The 19,617-nt window shown below is 38.2% G+C and overlaps 1 protein-coding gene and 1 long non-coding RNA gene across 3 annotated transcripts in view; both read left to right on the top strand.

Moving 5' to 3' along the window:
- Nucleotides 1-19,617, top strand: part of SEPT10 (septin 10) — a 54,562-nt gene that overhangs the window by 8,803 nt on the left and 26,142 nt on the right. For both annotated transcript variants that reach the window (XR_001360303.1, XM_014532099.1), the window contains exons 2-4: nucleotides 8,278-8,395; nucleotides 8,801-8,996; nucleotides 15,093-15,279. Coding sequence is in view for 1 of the 2 variants with exons in the window: in XM_014532099.1 (XP_014387585.1) it covers nucleotides 8,278-8,395; nucleotides 8,801-8,996; nucleotides 15,093-15,279 (501 nt within the window). In the remaining variant the exon portion in view is untranslated. The remainder of the gene's footprint in view (nucleotides 1-8,277; nucleotides 8,396-8,800; nucleotides 8,997-15,092; nucleotides 15,280-19,617) is intronic.
- On the top strand, nucleotides 5,795-7,481 carry LOC106724492. The gene is made up of 2 exons (XR_001360305.1): nucleotides 5,795-6,143; nucleotides 7,257-7,481. It is a non-coding gene; the product is annotated as an uncharacterized LOC106724492 (long non-coding RNA).

Here is a 19,617-nt window from a genome sequence, read left to right as displayed (position 1 = left end):
TTTTTTTTTTTTTACAATCCTTTGTATTTCTGTGGGGTCTGTTGTTTCTTCACCTCTTTCATTTCTGATTTTGTTTATTTGAGTCCTCTCTCTTTGTTTCTTAGTGAGCCTCGCTAGAGGTTCATCAGTCTTGTTTATCCTTTCAAAGAAACAGATCTTGGTTTTATTGATCTTTTGTTGTTGTTGTTGTTTTTGTCTCTATGTTGTTTATTTCTGCTCTGATCTTTATTATTTCCTTCCTTCTGCTTACTCTGGGCTTTTTAATTCTTTAAGTTGTAGGGTTAGATAGTTTATTACCATTTTTTGTTGTTTTTTTGAGGTAGGCCTTTAGAGCTATGAACTTCCCTCTCAGGACTGCTTTCACTGTGTCCCATAGATTTTGATTGTTGTGTTTTCATTGTCATTTGTTACCAGGATGCTTTTTATTTCTTCTTTGATCTCTTTGGTAACCCAATCATTACTTAATGGCATGCTATTTAACCTCCAACTGTTTTGTTTTTTCATTATTTTTATTGTAGTTGGTTTCTAATTTTATGCCATTGTGATCTGAGAAGATGCTAGATATGATTTCTATCTTCTTGAATTTGAAGAGACTGCCTGTGTCCCAATATGTGGTCTATCTTTGCAAATGTCGCCATGTGCACTTGAGAAGAATGTATTTTCTGTAGCTTTGGGGTGAAATGTTATGAAGATGTCAATTCCATCTGATCTTGTGAGTCATTTGGGAATGATGTTTCTTGGCTGATTTTTTGTTTAGAGCATTTATCCAGTGGTGTCAATGGGGTATTAAAATCCCCTATTATGACTGTATTGCTATTGATCTCTCCCTTGATACCTTCCAGAAGTTTTTTATGTATTTGGATGCTCCTGTATTGGGTGCATGTATGTTTGCCAGAATTAATATCCTCTTGTTGATTTTCTTCCTTTAGTATTATGAAGTGGCCTTCCTTATCTCTTGTTATGGCCTTTATTTTGAGGTCTAATTTGTCAGATATAAGTATTGCTACCCCAGCTTTTTTTTCTCACTATCAGTCTGTGTGAGCCCTTTGTTCTGAGGGGGGTTTCTTGTAGACAGCAGATATATGGGTCATGTTTTCTTATCCATTCAGCTCCCCTATGTATTTTGATTGGAGCATTTAATCCATTTATGTTTAAAGTTGTTATTGATAGGTACTTGTTTATCACCTTTTTTATTCTTTATGCCTGTTCCTTCTTCCCTTCCTATTTCTTCTTTTTACAGTAGTTCCTTTAGCCTTCCTTGCATTCTTGGCTTGGTGGTAATAAACTCCCTTAGCCCTTTTTGTCTATGAAGCCCTTTATTTCACCTTCAATTTTGAATGATAGCCTGACTGCATATAGTATTCTTTGATTCATTCCCTTGCTTTGCATCACTTTGTATATTTCATTCCATTCCCTTCTGGCCTGTGTGTTTCTGTTGAGAAATCAGTTGATAGTCTAATGTGAGATCCTTTATAGGTAACTTTCTGTCTCTCTGGCAGCCTTTAAGATTCTTACTTTGTCGTTGGTGTTTGCCAATTTAATTATGATGTGTCTTTGTGTTGGTCTTTTTGGGTTCATCTTGTTTGGAACTCTGTGTGCTTTTTGAACTTGTGTGAGTTTTATCTTCCAAATATCAGGGAAATTTTCTGTCATTTCTTCAAGCAGGTTTTCTCTTGCTCAGTTTCCTCTCCTTCTGGCACCCCTATTATGCATATGTTGTTTCATTTTGTGTTGTCCTAAAGCTCCCTGAGGCTCTCCTCCTGCTTTTTAAGTTTTTTGTTTTTTTTTTTTCAATTGCTGCTCTGCTTGGGTGTTTTTTCCTACCTTGTCTTCTAGCTTGCTGATACGGTCCTCAGATTCTTCTAATCTACTGTTGTTGTTTTCTATTGTGTTCTTTTTTGCAGCTATGTCATTCTTCATTTCTTCTTTCTTCTTCTTCATTTCATCTTGATTCTTACACATGTTGAATTTGTCTTCCATCCTTTTCAGCATCCTTATGACCATTTCTCTGAATCCTTTCTCTGACAAATTGCTTGCCTCCATTTCGTTTACTTCATTTTCTGGTGATTCCTCCATTTCTTTTGTATGTGGGCTGTTTCTTTGTCTCCCCATTTTTCCTCCTCTCAAGGTGTCTGGTTATGTAGGTCACTCTCTACCACGTTGACCGAAAGGCACAAAGTACAATTTGACAAGACACGACACAGAGGGAAGAAAACACAAATGTATTCACCACACCGATAACCCCAATAAAGGTGACTACAAGAGAAAACAGAATTTTGGGAGAGAAAAGAGCACAAAAATGATATTGGGAAAAGGGGAAACAGTAAGAATGAAAAGAAAAAAGAAGGGGAAAGAACATACATATGTGGGGAGATAACTTCACGAAACAAATAAACCAAAAAATGCAAACAACAAACACCGAGAGATAAATGCAAGCTATAAACAACAACTAATAAGTGAAATCTGAAGAGGCAGAGCTTATTTCCAGAAAGTAAGGTAAAGAAATTGAATGAATGGGGGAATGGCTATGGTTCAGTATAGAGGAGGTAGAAAGAGAATGAGTGTATAAGAGGAAAAATAAAAAACAAAATAGTAAATATATTAAATAAATAAATTTCCCCCTTTCGTTAATCTATCTGTATATTCACCATATTTTTGAAAAGGAGAATAGAATAGAGAGCAAATAGGCTTGACTTTGGTGAGTGAAACTAATTAAGTAATTAGGAGAAGAAGAGAGTAAGTGAGGAAAGGAAAAACAAAAGCATAAATAAATAAATTGGCTAGCCAAGATAGAGAAAAGAGAAGGGTGCATGGACTTGAGCAGGGGAGAGGAAATTAGATATATGAGTTAGCCAACAGAGACTACTATAACAGAACACATCAATAAAGCAGATAAAAACAATCAATTTTTAACAAGGAGCAAAAAGAAAGGAGAGAAAAAAACTAAATCAGGAACAGGAGAGGAGAAACAGGATGAAAAAGGGAGCAGTGAGGATGAAAAGGTTGGCAAAATGAGATAAAGCAAAATAATGATAAAAAATAAAAATAGCATGTAGAGCACTAATCAAAAAAATAAAACGTTAAAAAGTAATAATAATAAAACAAATTTTTTTCTTTCCCTTTCTTAAGTAAAAGGTAAAAATTAAAAAAGTGAAGTGTTGTTTGCTTCAGCTGAGTTTTAATGTCCCATGGGGGCTGGATTAAGACCCCTCTCTACTGTTCTGTTTGCCATTTTTCAGTTTCCTGTTAGGTAGTCAGGACCTGTTGAAGTTCCCAGCAATCTACCACTCCTCTGTACCTGTCTCCACAGGCTTGGATTTAGGCATGCAGGACAATCTGCCCACTTTGTTTGTCTCTCTGCTTTCAGTCATATTTACAGAAGCATCTATTTCTGACACGGGTTCTAGCTGGCAGTGTTGCTTTATTAGTTTCTGAGGCCGCTAGGAGGCCAGCAATCTACCACTCCTCTGTACCTGTCTCCACAGGCTTGGATTTAGGCATGCAGGACAATCTGCCCACTTTGTTTGTCTCTCTGCTTTCAGTCATATTTACAGAAGCGTCTATTTCTGACACAGGCTCTAGGTGGCAGTGTTGCTTTATTAGTTTCTGAGGCCGCTAGCTCTTCTGGAGAAAAATGGCTGTTTAGGGTTGGAGGGACCTGGCTGTCCCAGAGCTGGATTCCTGGTCGCCTCTCCCTGCTTTGCTCCTCAGCCTCCACCAAACCACGCCCACTTCGGAGTGTGTTTGTAATTGAAAGATCCTATGCACTGGGTTTAGCGAGTAAAAGTAAGGGCAATATAAAGATAGAGCAACCATGCTGCTGAGTGATTCTCTCCCCCTGGCACTGCATGGCCAGTATAGAACTTCAGGCTGCTTTTCTGGGTGCATCCTCCCATGGCTGTGGACTAAGATCTAAAGTCCCCCACTGCCAGCAGCCCTGTGGACCCCCTTTCATAGTCGAGTGTTACATGTGTCCCCATGGGACGCAGACTTGGTGCAGCGCAGTTTCCTTCTGACCCTCTCATCCCGGTGGTTGTGCGTTTCTCTTTCCAGCCCAGATCCCTGATCCTACCATTCTCCAGATGTCCTCTGTCCTTTCGGCCATGGATTATCTCACCAGCTGTGTTTAATTCGCCAATTCCAGGTGGATGTTACTCGATTCAGCTGTTTCTTCTATCTGCTCTCTGAGAAGGCGCAGGACACGTCTGCCTATTCGGCTGCCATTTTGTCTTCCCCCAGACAAACTTTTTAGGAGCCTGCGGCCAGGGAGGCTGGAATCTCGGTGTTCGTGGGTTCACAGCCGAGGCAGCAGGTCCCTGGCTGGTGTTGATGCAGGGTCCCGGGTGATGTCCGAAGGCTCCCTGGGTGGAGGTGAGGCTGGGCTCCCAGTCACAGCAGCTCTCTCCTTCAAGATGGCACAGCCTCTGCAGCGGAGCCGGCCGCCCTGGGAGAGATTTCAGTGGTAAGAGAGGCCACCCAGCTAGGGGAGCCTGGTCCGCCAGCCCCCAAAAGTCCTGCGGAATATAGCTGTCTCTCATTCACACACACACGCCCCACATGCCCACGCACTCCCCTTTTGCTCCCTCACTCACACTCTCTCCCTCACGGCTATCCTGTCGGCCGCCATCTTTGATTCTATTAGTTACATTTTAAGTGCTTAATGTCTATGTGACTAGCAGAGGATACCTGTTGCACAGCTCAGATAAAGAATATTTCCATCATCACAGGAAGTCCTATTGGACAGCGCTGGTTTAGATCATTTACATTTAATTTAATTATAGATAGAGCTGGATTTAAGTCTATTAATTTGTTCCAGGTTTTTTCTTTAATTTTTTTTCTTATCCTGTCTTCTTTTGGATTAACCGAGTATTTTTATGATTGCACTAGAGGCCCGGCACACGAAATTCGTGCATGGGTACGGTCCCTAGGCCAAGCATGCAATCAGAGCCATCTTCCCCAGCTGCTTGCAGTCGGCCCCGCCCCCCGCCACCACCCACCCTCAGTTCCCTGTTTGCCATCAGTTGATTGGAGCTGCCGACTGGGGGGAGGAACCGAGAGGTCGGCCATTCTGCCTGCTCACCAGCCCTGCCCCCTGCCGCCACTCACCCTGTTTCCCCATTTGCCATTGGGCAATTAGAGTCTGACAGCCAGGGGAAGGGACCAAGACATGGGCCATTCCCGCCTGCTCACCGACCCCGCCACGGGTTGCCCTCTGTGTGTGGGGTGACTGGTGGGGCGGGGGCCTTGGCCTGGCGCCACCCACATCCCCTGCCACCCACCCCTGGTTCCCTGTTCACCATCGGGTGATTGGAGCCTGCCAGCCGGGGAAAGGGACCAAGAGGTGGTCAGTGCACCTCATGGTGACTGGTCGAGTGGACGTTCCGCCATTAGGGTTTTGCATATTATCCTTTTATTTTATAGGATTTTATCTCCTCTATTGGCTTATTAACTATACCTCTGTTTTTAAATTTTTTTTAAAATAGTAATTGATGCAGGCTTTAACTGACACACACTACCTTCAAACTGTGCTATAGTAGTTCATGTATGACATGAACCAATAGGACTTCCTGTGATGATGGAAATGCTCTATATCTGAGCCGTGCAACAGGTATTTACTAGTCACATGCAGATATTAAGCACAGAAACATTGCATGTTCAGTTCCTATACATGTGCAGATCTAGTCCCCTTCCTATCCTTTGTGCTGTCATTATTATATGTTCTGCTGCTTCATGTATTATAAACCCTGTAATAATTGTTGTTGCTTTAAACATTCAGTTATATTTTCAAGAAATTTAAAAAAGCAAAAAATTCTCTCATATTTACTCATATTTTTACCTTTCCTGTAGTCTTCATCCCTTTTTGCAGATCTGAGTTTCCATTGTCATTTTCCTTTCTCTTGAAGAACTTTTAACATCTCATATAGTGTCTGTCTGCTTACAAAGAATTTTCTCAGATTCTGAAGATGTCTTCGTTTTGCCTTCATTTGTAAAGGATATTTTCACTGGATATAGAATTTCTTCTGGAATTTTTTTCACACGCCCTTATCTCCAACTGACTTGTCAACCCAGTAAGACTGCCATTTGCATGTTAACCTCTATCTTTGTATAGCAGTGACTGAGCAGCACTCTTAGGAGAAAAGCTAGTAAGTATCATCTCACCTTATATAGTTTCCTTCTCTCAAGAGTCTCCCCTTCAGTGTCTGTCAACCTTTGGTTGCACTCCAGTTCCTTGAAAAAAAATTGATTATAATTATTATTAACGGGGAGGTTAGTGTTATATAATTACTCTACCATTACTGGGCGCTAGAACTATAGCTATAATTTTGTATTGTACTTTTTTCACTTAACTTCTTAACATAAGAATTAAAGTGTTCCTTTTTCTGTGGGAGCCATTGAGTTGAGAGGAGTGTAGCCGCCTCTCCATGCACTTAGTGTACTCCAAAAAGGGGAAATTATCTGGCAAAAATGTCACTTTGCCTACTGTGTTCAAGGCTCCCTTTCAACCAGATATTGTGGGCTTTGTTCACATCAACTTATGCAAAAACAATAGACAGTCCTGTGCTGTCAGTGGTCAGTGAATTGGCAGGTCATCAAACCAGTATGGAGTCTTGAGGTACTGGCAGAGCTGTGACTCGAATTCCCAGAGTTTGAGGTGGTGGGACTCCTTGTTCTACACAGGGTGCTTTTGGAAATATGTCATGGGGCCACCACCTGTTTGTACCAACAAAAATCTGGCGTCATTGGCATCACAGAGTGAACACAACATTTAAGTGCTATGCCATCTGCTCTGCCGTGGCTGCCTTGGCCTTCCCAGCGCTGGTCATGTCTGAAGGTCATCACATTGAGGAAGTTCCTGAACTTCCTTTGGTGGTTGAAGGTAATGTTGAAGGCTACAAGAAGACCAAGAAGGCAGATTTATTTTTTAAGATACTTAAGGCCTGGAAGGATGTTAAAAAGGTCTATGCCTCTCAGCTAATGAGAGCTGGCAAGGGCAAAATGAGAAATCATTGTCATATCCAGGGCAGGGGACCTTGCATCATCTATAGTGCAGACAACGGTATCATCAAAGCCTTCAGAAACATTCCTAGAATTACTCTACTTAATTTAAGCAAATAGAACATTTTGAAACTTGCTCCTGGTGAACATGTGGGCTATGTCTGCATTTGGACTGAACGTGCCTTCTGCACGTTAGATGAACTCTATGGCACTGTGTAAAGCTGTCTCCCTTAAGAGTAACTACAACCTTCCATGCACAGGATGCTCAATACAGACCTGAGCAGAATCTTGGAAAGCCCAGAGATCCAAAGAACCCTCCGAGCACTACGCAAGAAAATTCATCGCAAAGTCATAAAGAACAATCCCCTGACAAACCTGAGAATCATGTTGAAGCTAAACCCATGTGCAAAGACCGTGCATCAGAACACCAGTCTTCTCCAGGCCAAATCAGATGAGAAGGGGGTTCCAGGCATGAAGCCTGTGGTGTGGGAAAGGAAGGAAAAAAGGTCTTGCCGTTACGAAGGAGAAGAAACCTTTGGTGGGAAATAGGCTGCAGATACCAGGAAACCGGCAACTGTGAAGAAACCCACAGAAAAGAAACCTACCACAGAAGAAAAGAGGCCTGCAACATAAATTTAAATTTGTTTCATAAAAGTCAAATCAGCCGAAACCGGTTTGGCTCAGTGGATAGAGTGTCGGCCTGCGGACTGAAAGGTCTCAGGTTCGATTCCGGTCAAGGGCATGTACCAGGGTTGCGGGCACATCCCCAGTGGGAGATGTACAGGAGGCAGCTGATCGATGTTTCTCTCTCATCGATGTTTCTAACTATCTATCTCTCTCCCTTCCTCTCTATAAAAAATCAATAAAATATATTTTAAAAAAAATAAAAGTCAAATCACTTTGGATAGCTAATTTTGAATAAAAACCTGATCAAAGGCAAAAATAATTAAACTTATTAAAACTGTATCACAAACATCTTTAATGACTTTAAACATTCTGTTTTATGAGTGAATATGCCATAGTTTACTTGGGTATTTTCCTATTTTGGAAATCAAATATTTCAATGTTATAAATAGTGCTGGACTCATTATATAAAGAGAAGAACTATGTTATGAGGGTCTGGACACATTTCTCACAGATTTACTTAAATCAGTTGTATCTTGGGGAAGTATAATGGTCATAAATTCTTTAGTTTCTTTGATTTTTTTTATTCTTTCAAACTTGCTTACATCCTATTTTAGTAAAAGTTTTATTTTTATCATTACGGTTTTTCTTCTGCAGAAAAGAGAAAATATTCGTTCTTTAACTATGTCTGGCCATGTTGGTTTTGAGAGTTTGCCTGATCAGCTGGTCAACAGATCCATTCAGCAAGGCTTCTGTTTTAATATTCTCTGTGTTGGTAAGTGCCAGACTTTTCCTCTAAATTGTTCTTTCATATTCCTTGTGCTCACTTCATTCTTGTAAGATGTGTGGTGCTCATGTTATCAATTTGAGATCATGATCACAGATATTTTTCAGTTATTTAAATTCTATGAGTTTTATTTTTTAGCTGTACTACTTTAATTTTTTTGTTTGTTCTTTAAACATTTCAGTACTTTCTTCAACGTTCTGAGTAACTTACTCATTTTTATGTTCTACTAATGACTTAGTGGACCACCCTTAGCGTATATTTTTTTCTTGGACAACTCAGCTATTGAAATATTTGAAACATTTGGAATCCTTAAAACCATTCTAAGAGTTTATAGTTCTATTTTTTTCTCATCCATCCTGTGCACCTGTGAAGATATACCTTTGTTTCTTTCAGGGGAGACTGGAATTGGAAAATCAACGTTGATTGATACATTGTTTAATACTAATTTTGAAGACCATGAATCCTCACATTTTTGCCCACATGTTAGACTTAAAGCTCAGACATATGAACTTCAAGAAAGTAATGTTCGATTGAAATTGACCATTGTGAATACAGTGGGATTTGGTGACCAAATAAACAAAGAAGAGAGGTACATGTTTTCTTCTTGTAATAAAACAAATTTTTCTTAATTCAGGACATTTGTATTCTTGCCCTATGAGCTATGATTTGATTTTCTACTATGGAAATCCATATCTTAGCCTCCCAGACTTTTAGTTTTTTAAATCATTAAGCAATATTTTATTCTCACTAACAATCGACATTTCTATATTTGGTTATTTAATTTCTTTAGAATAATTTGAATTACATTATTAAAATGTCTGTTTCAGCAAAAATAGTTTTAATTATTTTCTGATATATGCCAATATAGTGTATTTTAAGTGACTTGTACTTATTTTCAGACAAGACTTATTTCAGTGAGGGTAAAAAAAAACCAGTAAGACATACAATGGCAAATATAAATGGCCAAATCCATGGTGCATGAATTTTTTTAATGAAATTCGAATCAAATTAGCCAGGTACCTTATTATGCATTACAGGAAAGGTTTGGTAATGATATTTCTATTTTATATTATGTTATTATTTCTCTTGTGTTATTATAAAGATTGATTATAGGTTCTGTAATCAGATTTAGTTTAAATCTGAAATTTAAACTAAAAAAGGGGGAAGTAGATTGGAGTAAAGCAATAACTATTGTTCTTTTTTTCCTTTTTTGGAATGTATATATTTTCATTATTAGAGGTAATTTCCTATTTTTCTAAAGTTTGCTTTAGAGAGAAAATATTTTGCATAATTGACTCTTATGTAATTTATGTTAGCCTTTTCAGCGCATTTGTGTGTTCGCTTTAAATTTCAAGAAATGATTTGTGTGTGCTTTTTGGAAGAAACAGACCAGTGGCAGAGGCAAAGGCCTGTGACAGGCTACTTTAAATCATATTAGTTTTTAAAATAATGTTCTATATAGAGATCTTGGGCATTTTCGATGATCTCTACATGGTACCTTTTAAAAGTATTTCATTTTCTATAGAAATATTGTATAGAAATATCAATTTTAAATATAGCAACTTTTGTAAATTCTCTGATTAATTACAGTAATTCACTTCTAATATTTAGATTTCCTGTGTATGTGATAGTATAATGACGTTTATATTTCCAATCCTTTTTTTCTTTTTAAATGTTTTGTTGCTATATAATTTACATAGAAAAAATAAAATGTATTGATTTTATTCAGTGGGCAATTCAGTTAATTTTGACAAATGTGTAGATTTGTTGTCACCACCATGATTAGATATAGGAGAAGGCCATAGTCTTGAGTGCTTTTCTCATATGCACGTGCACATGCAGATGAGGGCTTTGCCAAAGCCAGACGGGCCCTCTCCAGACCTGCATTGCTTTCTCTTGGTGTAGCTCCTTTTCCCAGTGTTCTTGCCTACAAATGCTAATTGTGTTAGCCTCCCTGAACTGCTGTCTATATCTCTCCAGTCAGAGTTGGCCAGGCTCTGTTCTCTCTTCTGTGCTATGCCCTGGAAACTTGTCTCCAGGCAATAATCTGAGGAAATTGTTGAGCTCTCTTCATTTACTTCCCACCTTTGTGACCACAGTTTTATACTGCCTATTGTCCATTGTCTGAAAACCTTTGTCCAAGTTTCTGGCTGTTTAAGGTGGGAGGGTAAATCCAGTCCCATTTACTCCATCGTGTCTGAAGACGGTAGTCTTTATTTTTCTTTCATTTTATTTTAACTTTTTTTTTTTTTGCTTAAAATATTACAAAGAGTAGTCATTTGTCTCGGTAAGAGTTCCTTCTTTTTTACAGCAGCATAGTATTCCATCGTGTAGATGTACCACAGTTTTCTAATCCATTCATCTACTGATGGGCACTTAGGCTGTTTCCAAATCTTAGCTATGGTGAATTGTGCTGCTATGAACATAGGGGTGCATATATCCTTTCTGATTGGTGTTTTTGGTTTCTTGGGATATATTCCTAGAAGTGGGATCACAGGGTCAAATGGGAGTTCCATTTCCAGTTTTTTGAGGAAACTCCATACTGTCTTCCATAGTGGCTGCACCAGTCTGCATTCCCACCAGCAGTGCACAAGTGTTCCTTTTTCTCCACATCCTCTCCAGCACTTGTCGTTTGTTGATTTGTTGATGATAGCCATTCTGACAGGTGTGAGATGGTACCTCATTGTTGTTTTGATTTGCATCTCTCGGATGATTAGTGACTTTGAGCATGTTTTCATATGTCTCTTGGCTTTCTGAATGTCCTCTTTTGAAAGGTGTCTATTTAGGTCCTTTGCCCATTTTTTGATTGGATTGTTTATCTTCCTTTTGTTAAGTTGTATGAGTTCCCTATAAATGTTGGAGATTAGGCCCTTATCAGATATAATGTTGGCAAATATGTTCTCCCATGTAGTGGGCTTTCTTGTTGTTTTGTTGATGGTTTCTTTTGCTGTGCAGAAACTTTTTATTTTGATGTAGTCCCATTTGTTTATTTTCTCTTTAGTTTCCAATGCCCTAGGATCTGTATCGGTGAAGAAATTGCTTCGGCATATGTCTGAGATTTTGTTGCCTTTGGATTCTTCTAGTATTTTTATGGTTTCCTGTCGTATATTTAAGTCCTTTATCCATTTTGAGTTTATTTTTGTGTATGGTGTAAGTTGGTGGTCTAGTTTCATTTTCTTGCATGTATCTGTCCAATTTTCCCAGCACCATTTATTGAAGAGACTGTCTTGACTCCATTGTATGTTCTTGCCTCCTTTGTCAAATATTAATTGAGCGTATTGGTTGGGGCTGATTTCTGGGCTCTCTATTCTATTCCATTGATCTATATGTCTGTTCTTGTGCCAGTACCAGGCAGTTTTGAGAACAGTGGCTTTGTAATACAGCTTGATATCTGGTATTGAGATCCCACCTACTTTGTTCTTTTTCAGGTTAGAATAAGGGAGTTTCTCTATGTTACAATAGTTGTGGGTGTTTTGGTTTTTTTTTATTATTCATCTATATATATAAAAGATTAATATGTTAAGTGTCCCTCCAACCGTCCGACCAGCCACTATTACACGCATTGACCACCAGGGGGCAGACGCTCAACACAGGAGCTGCCGTAATGTGCACTGGCCATTTACAAAGAAACAGCACTGTTGACCTGGTGCCAACAAAGCAACACTCAGCTTTCCCCAAGTGGGACATAGGCCCCGCCACCACCCCAAGCAACATCCCACCAAATCGCAGCCAATGTTGCCGACACCCCATGGTGCAAAATGTGGCTCATAGCCCAGCCCAACCCAGAAACGTCTCTGTGGGCACCAGGTAATGACACCATGTAGCAACTCCCGGTTTCCTCTCCCTAGTGACTAGCCGCCGTGGAGTTTCTTCAGCCCAGGATCACGACTTGCTTTATAACCAGGTGCAAACATTTTACACTTTAACCAAATGTCTGTGAAGCATTTTCCTGTGCCTCATCTCATTTGATTCTCACAGAAGTCCTGGAGCAGGGAGATAGGAGACTTGGTGGAATCCTATTTTCTTTTCATTAACCAGAAAATGGAGATTTTACCCTTTTATTAGTATAGATGTGGCCAATATTTATTATCCTTTTAACCAAAATTTTGTTTTGCTTTCATAGTTGAAATTTGAGTTGAATATACAATTTTTGATGGGCAATTACTTTCTTTCTTCCCATTGAAGATAGATTCCACTTGTCCCATGGCTTTTATTTTTACTGTTGAGAAGTCAGCTGTTGGTCTGTCTGCTCCTTTAGAGTACTCTTCTTTTTTTCCTCCAGTGCTTTTCAGATCTTTCTTTTTGCTGTTCTCCAGTTTTACCATAATGTCTAATTTTTTATTTATTTCTAATTTATTCTGTCAGTGATTTGTTTGACTTCTTGAGTCTGAATAGTACCATCAGTTCTTTAAAATAATCTGAGACATCATCTTTATATATTGCTTCTGCCCTTTTTATGTTTCCTTTCCTTCTGAAACTTTGGTGAAATATGTTAGATTTTCCCATTGTGTCATTAATGTCTCTTACTTTTAATCTCTCTTTCATATTTTTATTTTTCCCCTCTTTCTACATTGTTTTCATAGTTGTTATTTATCTTCCAGTATAGTAATTCTCTCTGTAGCTTTGTCTAATATAGGAGTGGAGAACATCTGGCTTGCGGGCCCACAAAATCATTTGGTCTGGCCCTGCCAAGGCCTTAGGGATATTTAATTAAATGTTTGGTCAAATACAGCAGGCTAATTTTTAAGTTGATAATTTTGTATGGCCTGAGAATGATGTTATAAATATCCAAATGGCCCTTTAAAGAAAAAAGGTTCCCCAGCCCTGGTCTAATGTATACTATTAAACTAATACATTGCGTTTTATATTTTGGTTATTATATTTTTCAAGTGTGTACACTCTGTGTAGTTCCTATCTGTAGGATCACTTGTTATACTTTACTATTCCCAGCACATATGTTTAAGCTGCCTTTTATTTCTGTTTCTTTTATCTCTACTCATAATTATATCTTATAATTCCAGTATATTAAAATTTTGCAGTTAATTTACTGATGTTTGTTTTTTCCTTTGGTTTTCATTCATTGTGCTTTTTATTTTCTCATGTGCTTGGTCCGTCCGTCCTTCCTTCCTTCCTTCCTTCTTTCTTTTTTTGTAGTTAATGGCCTTTGAAAAGTTATTTCTAGAGATACTTTGAGGTCTAAGGTGAACATACCTTGCTATGAACAGATTTGTGTTTGCTTATGTTAAGCCCCTCTGGGCATTAATACTCTGAAGATCCCTAAACCTTTCTCGTGGCTTGAGGTTTCCAGAATCAAAGAGGAAATGTGCTACAGATATGGGCCACAACTACTCAACAATGGGTCTTTTCTTCCTTTCCTTTTATTTTTCTGCTTCATTTAGTGCCAGGCAGCCTTCCCTATAGATTCTTGGGGAGAGAGTAGGAAATGTAGACTTAATCTAGTTCATTCTCACCCTGAAGGTTTAGGCTTTTAGGATCTCAGCTCAACGTGGGGAGGCAGTCTCAATAGATTTCCACCTTGTGTGGGTCTTGGACTTTGATTCTTCCTTCTCATCTTATAAGTTCCTCAGAAGCAAAGCCCAAGAATTAGAGTGACAAATGACTTCAGGACGAACTAGCACTGATGCTTTAGTGTAGGGATTAGTAAACTTTTTCTGTAAAAGGCCAGATAGTAGATATTTCAAGCTTTGAAGGACATATAGTTTCTGTCTATACTATTCAACCCTTAGTACAAAAGCAGCCAAAGTGCATAAACAAGTGAATGTTGCTGTTTCAATAAAACTTTACTTATAAAAACAGGCATCAGGCTGGATTTGCCTCTGCTTACCTTTCTCAGTTTCCACACACTCTTCAAGTTAAAAAAATGTTATTAATTTTTAGAAAGAGAGGAAGGGAAACATGAATGAGAGAGAAACATTGACCGGTTGTCTCCTGCATGCCCCCTACTGGGGATTGAGCCCGAAACATGGGCATGTGCCCTGACTGGGAATCAAACTGGCAACCTCTCAGTGCATGGGATGGGACAATGCTCAACCAGCTGAGCCTCACCGGCCAGCTCGTATATTCTCTTCAATTTTTACCTGGTTAGTTCCTTACCACTTTATGAGTACTTTGACATTTTAAGAGGTGATTCTTCTGTTTTAAGCCAGTGTCTTTCATTTCATTAGAAGAGTGATCCTGCAATTTACTGGAAATGGAAACCTAGGGCAAATTACTATGGAATGGCATATTATTTAACTGAGAAAAGACATGAGTATCAATAACTTAATAGACACTAAAGTAAAATTTCATGACTTCTTGCTTCTTAAATGAGATTTGTAAGGCATGAAAATCATGAACATATTAAGGAAGGAAGGCACACATCAAGTGAAAGGATAATATCAATAACTCAGGCAAGTGTGGGAACCTTGTCAGAAAGGGGTCCATTGTATGAATGAATGTGAGAATGAATCAATGTAAATTCAATATCATTTCTGTAAAACAGTTTAAAGCACTATCTTTGCACGTGCATGTTTTGCACAATTTAATACTAAAGTTATCTGTTTTGCATAGAGATTAAGTGTTTATTAATTGATGAAAATATAGATCTCAAAATTTAGAGGTATAGATATCTTATTAAGGTCACATGAATATGTTGTATTCAGTATTTAAATAATTATTTTTCCAGCTACCAACCAATAGTTGACTACATAGATGCTCAGTTTGAGGCCTATTTGCAAGAAGAACTGAAGATCAAGCGTTCTCTCTTTAACTACCACGATTCTCGTGTCCATGCATGCCTCTACTTCATCTCTCCAACAGGCCACTCTCTGAAGACATTGGACCTCTTAGCCATGAAGAGCCTTGACAGCAAGGTGGGTTTGGAAGAGAAATAAAACTTATCCTGCTGTAATATTTATTTTGAATTATTAAAATACCTTTATGATAATATATGTAGAACTTTCATTCTTTGCATTTTTAAAATATTTGCTAAGTTTCAATCTTAGGTTATTTTCCAGAGAAATTTAGTTTGGAAGATGAGACGCAAAGAAAAAACATTAACATAAAACTTTAGTTCCTTTTTAAATGCTAGTAGCAGCACTTTTTAAAAATATATATTTTTATTGAATTCAGAGAGGAAGGGAGAGGGAGAGAGGTAGAAACATTAATAAGAGAGAATCATTGATCAGCTGCCTCCTGCACGCCTCCTACTGGGGATTGAGCCCGCAACCCAGGCATGTGCTCTTGACTGGAATCGAACCCGGGACCCTTCAGGACACAGGCTGACACTCTATCCACTGAGTCAAACTGCCTAGGGCAACTTTAGTTCTTTTTTTATAATAAATTGTATGTCAGAATATGAGAATTTATTTACATTTTCTTTAAAAATGCCTATCAGTACTCCATTCCTTTTAATTAATTACTGAATAATATTCCATTGTATGGATATGTCATATTTTCTCTATTCATCAGGTGATGGACATTTGGGTTTTGGCTACTCTGAATAATGCTGCTAATGCACACATTTTTGCATGGTCACATAATTTTTAGTTCCCTTGGCTGACTACCTAGGAAGATCAAGCGTTCTCTCTTTAACTATTGCTAGGAGTGATAGTTTATTAGTTTGTCTGCTAGAGCTGCTATAACAAAATACGACATACTGAGTGGCTGAAATAACAGAAATTTTCTCAGTTTTGGAAATTAGATGTCTGAAATCAAGGTGTAAGCAGGTTTGATGTCTTCTGGGCTTGCAAAGGCATTCACCAGCAGAAAACTAACTTTTTTCTTGCTAAAATTATTTTTGATGACAAAACTTCTAGGGCCTTATCATGTTAAAAAAAAATCGGGGTAGAGGAAAAATAGGGTGTGCACACATGACAGAAAATCCCTTTCTTCACATTTGGTTAATAACACTTGCAAAATTCTATTTAGAATCTTTATGCCATTGGTGCTTTGTAAGAGCCAGTGTATAAATGGACAGGGTACATCCAGGACTGTTCGTTTCTCTTGTGTAGTGAAAATCCTATGGCCCAGGGTCCTGGTGGAATTTAGTTTTGGAGGCTGGAAGTTCGAGATCAGGGTGCCAGCAGGGCTGTGTGAGGGTCATCTTCCTGGTTGCAGACTTCTCATTGTAGTCTCACATGGTGGAAGGGTCACTTACATTTTTTAAATGTGGAATTTATTTGACGCTAATTTTACTTTATGACAAGTTCATTGACAAAGATTAAGATGAAATGTTTTATCATATATTACTGTAAATTGTGTTTTAATGTGAACTATACCAAAAAAACTATTTTTGAATTTATGAGCCAAGGACATATATATAAATTTAGGGATCTATAAAAAATATTATTCACAAATTAACTCACTTTGGATTTTTTTGTTTAAAAGGTGATTATAGACTACTATTTTATACTAAAAAAATAACTAGAAATTTTCTGTAACCTCAAATATTATGAGAAATTCAGTTTTCATTATCCTGGCTAGTTATTTTATGAGATAGTATTCAGAAAGCAAGGTCATTCTGGGCATTACTACTTTCTGTGTAGATATCAGAGTGGAAAGCATGAAGGACTGCCAGTGAAGTCTTGGTGCATAGATCAATCGACTTTTCACTAGTTGCAGGCTCCTGGTCTTAGCAAAAATTTGATGAAGCTTATTTGATAGCTGGTTCATCTCACCAGACTTTGTAACCACTTAGCCAGTTATTTTCATTATTTAGTCTGATTATATGGAAGTTCATATTTATTAATAGAACATAAAAGCAAGAGTGTGCAACTTTGTCTTAGCTGGACAGAAGCAACATGATGTAGTTTGTGTAAAGATCATAGAATTTGGTGTCAGTAAAGGCTGGTTTTTAAATATTAGCTCTGTCACTTAATAGCTGTATGTTCTTTGGCAAGTTATTTAGCCCTCTGAGCCTCAGTTTCTTCACCTCTAAAATAAAAGCTAGGGAGTTTTAAAAAGAGGTGATCTCAAAAGGCAGATGTGAAGATTAATTAAAATTGATAGTTTGTCCTTTGTTCCTAAAAGCAGAACACTCCACTGCTCACATGGAAACCTACCTTATCTTACCCTCAATGTGAGACATGTTGCTTTCCCTCCCCCTGATACACAAATACTCATTAGGTTTATCTTTCGGTCTGTGTGTGTCCTCAAGCCTATTGATAGTGATGCTCATGGTTAGAAATGCCGAAGGTACTCGTCCGACTGGATTTACTCATAGCATGAGCTCCACAGACATCTCCCACCCCTACCACCACCACCAGAGTCTGTGTCCTGGCTGGGCCAGCCCTTGTGGTTCTTATTATGATCTTAGGATGCACTTTAGCAAGAAACCATCAGGGAACTTAGAAGAACAAGATTTGTTACAGATTCCTGGAGGGTACACAGCACACCCAAGGACCACACAGGAGATCAGGAGAAGAGAGAAAAGGAGGGAGTACAAACCTGGAACTCTGTGTTTATTAGGGTTCAAGGGTGGGGTATCTTGGGTGTTGTGGGTTTGCTCTTTTTGGTGAATGTAAAGCCTAAGAGTGAGAATTAGAGTGTGGAAAGGGAGATGTGGGTCAGTTCTTTAGGTGGCTCAGGCTGTCTAAAAGGGGAACTTCATGGGTCGGACAGCCTGGTTCCTTACTGGTGTTTTGCTAGTAGCTTTGTCATATACCTGGCAATATATTTATTCAAGTTTGATGTCTTTGAAATGGATACCTTAGCAATTGAAAGCTTAAGGTCAGGCACTTTTATTACAGTCAAAAAGCTTAACATTGGGCACTTATACTGCAGCCTGCTTTCTGTACTTATTGTGGATGCAATTATATAAGTTATTAGCATAATTTATTGAATATTTAAGTACATCATATTGAACTTTGCATCAACTTTTTTTTTTTTTTTTTTTTTGAAATGTCAGCTTAAAGCATACACTTTCTCTTTTACTCTTAAATATCTTGGACAAAGACTATGATTAAATAATTTAACATAAAAGCTATTTTTATTTACCCACAATTGAAAGTTTTCTGTCATTTATTTCATGGATAGTTAGAAAAATTTTCACTTCCATATTTAAGACTAATAAATCCAAATATACCAGTAAATCAGTGTGAAATTGGAGACGAGAAAGAAATTTAAGAATTGAGTAGAAATTATTATTTTTAGTTTTCATTTTTATTTTTGAAATTATATTGATATCTCACTCTCTTGACACATGTGACTAGTTAGCCTGAAATTTCTCACTAAAAACAAACTAAATAACCAAAACCCAAAAAATCTACACACCCCTAAATTTGTGTAGGTATCCATCTTTTATGGTGACATTAATTTTATAGAATTAGCTTTTTACAAGTTTGTTGGCCTTCATGACCCCAGATCTCTTTCTCTCTGGCTGGTGACAGGACTTCAAATAATGCTGAGAAAGTTAGTCCTTTGAGTTAGGAACATTCTCAGTTAGTCATAAAATTTTCTTCCTTTAACATCTAGGTAGGAGTCACTGCTGATGAGGCACAATTTGGATAGATTCTTTGGGGAAAGGGAGCTGTTGAAATCAGAGGCAGAAGGAGAAACAACCTGTTTCACAATTTTGTATGGGATCAATCATCCTAATTATTTAGTGCTTATATTATTAACAAATAAAAAATTAGTGAATTTGCCAAAACCGTTGACTTAATGTTGATAGAGCGTCGGCCTGCGGACTGAGGGGTCCCGGGTTCGATCCTAATTATTTAGTGCTTATATTATTAACAAATAAAAAATTAGTGAATTAGCAGGCGGGTTTGACTTAATGTTACATGTTACTTATTTGTGTATGATAGGACTGTAAGAGATTTTGAGAGAAGAAAATGTGAGATTTTTAAACCGAAATTCAGGAAATTCAGGTGAAAGATTAATCTAGGTCGGGACGGCAAGCTTTTTCTGTGAAGGGCCAGGTAGTAAACACTTTAGGCTTCTCAGGCCACATGATCTCGGATTGTAGCCTGAAAGTGGCCGTAGACAATAAGTTAATGAATGGGCCCAGCTGTATTCCAATAAGTTCCTTCCTTCTTTCCTTCCTCCCCCCCTTCTCTCTCTCATTATTTGTCTTCCTCCTCCCTCCTTTCCTTTATTCCTCCTTCCCTCCCTTCCTTTCTTCCTTCCTTTCATTATTCCTGACCCAAAGATATTTTTACCATTAGTTTTTAGAGTGTGGAAGGAGTGGGGAGGAAGAGGAGAGAGGAAGG

The sequence above is a fragment of the Myotis brandtii genome, unplaced genomic scaffold (genome assembly GCF_000412655.1).
Source record: "Myotis brandtii unplaced genomic scaffold, ASM41265v1 scaffold842, whole genome shotgun sequence".
NCBI lineage: Eukaryota > Metazoa > Chordata > Mammalia > Chiroptera > Vespertilionidae > Myotis > Myotis brandtii.
Note: the sequence above shows the minus strand (reverse complement) of the source record. Positions and strands in the feature narration are given on the sequence as shown.